We start from the raw sequence: 2,730 nt of genomic DNA on the forward strand, positions 1-2,730 counted from the left end.
GCGGACATTAACATTTTACTAAAACAATAATATTTTTTGAATTTGAAATATTTTTAAAATGCATTTTTTTCGAAAATACCAATTTTTTAATATGTCCTTAATTTCGAAAAAAATGGGAATGAGAATTTGTTCCAAACATTTTAAGAAACGGAGTAATTCTGAACATTTTTCAAAAAGTTGAAAATAAAACAAAATTCTGAACTTTTTACTCCCAGTGCAGCAGATAGTCAAAATAAATAAATGGAAGGAAAAACGAAACGGGCCGGCACGGTTTTGTGCGCCCCGTGCGAAGGTCTAACTATCTGCCGCACTGGGGTCAAATAGTGTGTTCGCAGCTTCCTGAGCAGGCAAATAAGTGGGCTGGCTATGGTGGGCCACAGCGTGTTCGGCCCAAATACGAAAAATCTGGATTGCTAAAATAAAAAACAGGCGAACGCACAAATATTTAGTACCACCTCGGATAGAACAATAAGTTTCAACGGTGAACGAATGAAAAAATTGGAGAAACGCACCTTGCTTTATTAGTAGGTATAGATATAGATGCAAGCATACAATTGTCCATGCACGTCTCCAATACACTCCGAGACATACAAATTATTAGATCCGGATTAACTGAAACTAAAATATTCAACAGACATAGGATAGGAGGTGCTCAAAGAAAAAAAAATGAGGTGCATACGACACTAGCTGGCTAGAACTTGGAATAGACCATGCTCTCAAACTTGGCATACAACAAACGCTTGAACTCCTTGAGAATGGAAGCCTCTATACACATGACTAGGCGTATGCTGCCATCCCCATGCGCGCTGTCAATCAGGTGCACATAGCCTCCGCGGTTTGATTCAGCACGCAACATAGCCAATGGCTTTCCCCAACTGAAATCCACATCATACACCGGCATGCCAAGCCAACTAACCACTCTCATATCTGTCGCTGGCAAACTGCCTGTAGCAGGGCGGTTGTCCGTCTTTGCTAGCTCGAGGTAGTCGACTGCAGAATGCACTAGCTCATCGTCCACCCGGCTGAGGCTGTCTCTAATCCGGCGCACTATGTAGGCCAGGTCACCTGAGGCGATGCCCCGTGCTTCGTTGGCAACACTTACATATGTTATCACGTTGCCGAAGTAGCCGTCCGGAAGAGGCGGCGTCATACTGCGCCGAACATTGGCCGGGAACACGAGGCGCGTCGTGCAGTTCGGCGGTAGCCGCCGGGCCAAACACATGCACTGCCACATGTGGGCACTCACGACACTAAAGGTGCTCATGTCGCCACCGCAGATGCGCTTGAGAGTGGAAACTTGGCCCTTGCCAAGGGTGAAAACCTCGTTGACAACCGGCCCCGACAGCTGCGACATGTTTACCTTGAGGCAAAAAATGGAGAGGGTGTCGGGATGAACAAAGGGTGGGTTGCGCGCAAACAAGAGGCTGCGGTCGTGGTAGGGGGTCTTCACCACAGCCCAGTCGCCCTCCCTGGAGAAAGCAGACCATGTCTGGAAGAAGTGGAACGCGGCAGTGCCATCCATAGCGCCATGGTGCACTGCCGTCCCTAAGGCCACCCCACCACACTTCAAGAATGTCACCTACATATATGAATTTGTGGCACATATTACTTGCTTGTTACTACATGTTTGCACTATTATAGTGAGTTTGTTAAACAGAAAGACAAAAAGAAACCTACTCCCACCGTTCTAAACTAATTGAAGTTCTTTTGTCCCAACTCAAACTTTTTTAAGTTTGACCAAGTCAGTAGTATAATAGATCAACATGTAGAACACCATATTAGTTTCAATAGATTAATCATACAATACATTTTCATACTATATATATGCTTCAAGCTATCACCAAATTTGATATGAACATGTTTTTCTATAGACTTGATTAAAATTTAAAAAAACTGGCTTAGGACAAAACCAAAACTTCAAATCACTTGGAACAGAGGAAGTGGCCAATTAAGAAGAAATCAGACATACCTGAGTGCTGCACACGATGCCCTCTGAGTCGTCGGTGTGGGGAACAAACAACCCCCTTAACCTTGGTGATGGCTTGAACTCGCTAAAGTCATCAACGGTGAGGTGACAGTGAGCCACGAGGAAGGGCATACCCTCGCCGTTGCAGTCAATCTCTAACCTGCCGTCGGCGTCGGCCCTGAGGCGGCCGGCCATGGGGTAGAAGGGCACGAGGGCCTTGCCCAGTGCTGTCTTCAACTTAGCCACGTCGAAGAAGTCGTCGACGGAACATCGGCGGCGATAGAAGTGGACGAGTGGGGTGTAGCCTCTGTTGGCTAGCATGAGGAGGTCGAGTGGTGACAGCCGCAGTGCTTTTCGCGGCGTGTCCTTGGCCGGCGTTACAAAGCAGGACTCTACCACCTGCACCTCCTCCTCACCGGCCATTCCGCAGTAGCTGTTTCTCCTTCCTGCTTTCGATGTCCCGTTCTCTTTCTTTCTTCTAGTGCTAGCTACTTCGTTAGACATGGGCACTGAGCATCAATTATTTAAAGAGAAGGATCGCATTTCAAAAGCAGCAATTATTTAAAAGCATCTTTCTTTTGACATATGATCAGAATCAACCAGGACCAGACAATTAAAGGTAGTAAATAGAAGTTTATGGAGACATTCATGGTGATATGGAATCCTATCGTTTTCTTTACCCACAGCTGTAGTACGGTACCATGATGCTGTCTCCCATTGATGGAAATCAAAAGACATTGGTGGCCCATCTCCATCGTCAACTA

The 2,730-nt window shown here is 46.1% G+C and overlaps 1 protein-coding gene across 1 annotated transcript; it reads right to left on the reverse strand.

The window, feature by feature from the left end:
* Window positions 1-498: 498 nt before the first annotated feature.
* On the reverse strand, window positions 499-2,458 carry LOC119319318 (hydroxycinnamoyltransferase-like). Its single transcript, XM_037593807.1, has 2 exons — window positions 1,970-2,458; window positions 499-1,579 (listed from the first exon to the last, which is right to left on the reverse strand). Exons 1-2 carry the CDS (start codon window positions 2,387-2,389, stop codon window positions 692-694), a joined length of 1,308 nt encoding a protein of 435 aa, XP_037449704.1. The 5' UTR covers window positions 2,390-2,458; the 3' UTR covers window positions 499-691.
* Between the last annotated feature and the right edge of the window lie 272 nt (window positions 2,459-2,730).

Source organism: Triticum dicoccoides, chromosome 6A (genome assembly GCF_002162155.2).
Source record: "Triticum dicoccoides isolate Atlit2015 ecotype Zavitan chromosome 6A, WEW_v2.0, whole genome shotgun sequence".
In the NCBI taxonomy this organism is placed as follows: Eukaryota; Viridiplantae; Streptophyta; class Magnoliopsida; order Poales; family Poaceae; genus Triticum; species Triticum dicoccoides.

Bases quoted from the DNA above. Each gene is read 5' to 3' on its own strand.
- LOC119319318 (XM_037593807.1), bottom strand. From the start codon at position 2,389: ATGGCCGGTGAGGAGGAGGTGCAGGTGGTAGAGTCCTGCTTTGTAACG. The intron at 1,580-1,969 runs GTATGTCTGATT...TCATATATGTAG, and splicing joins GCATCGTGTGCAGCACTCAG to GTGACATTCTTGAAGTGTGG.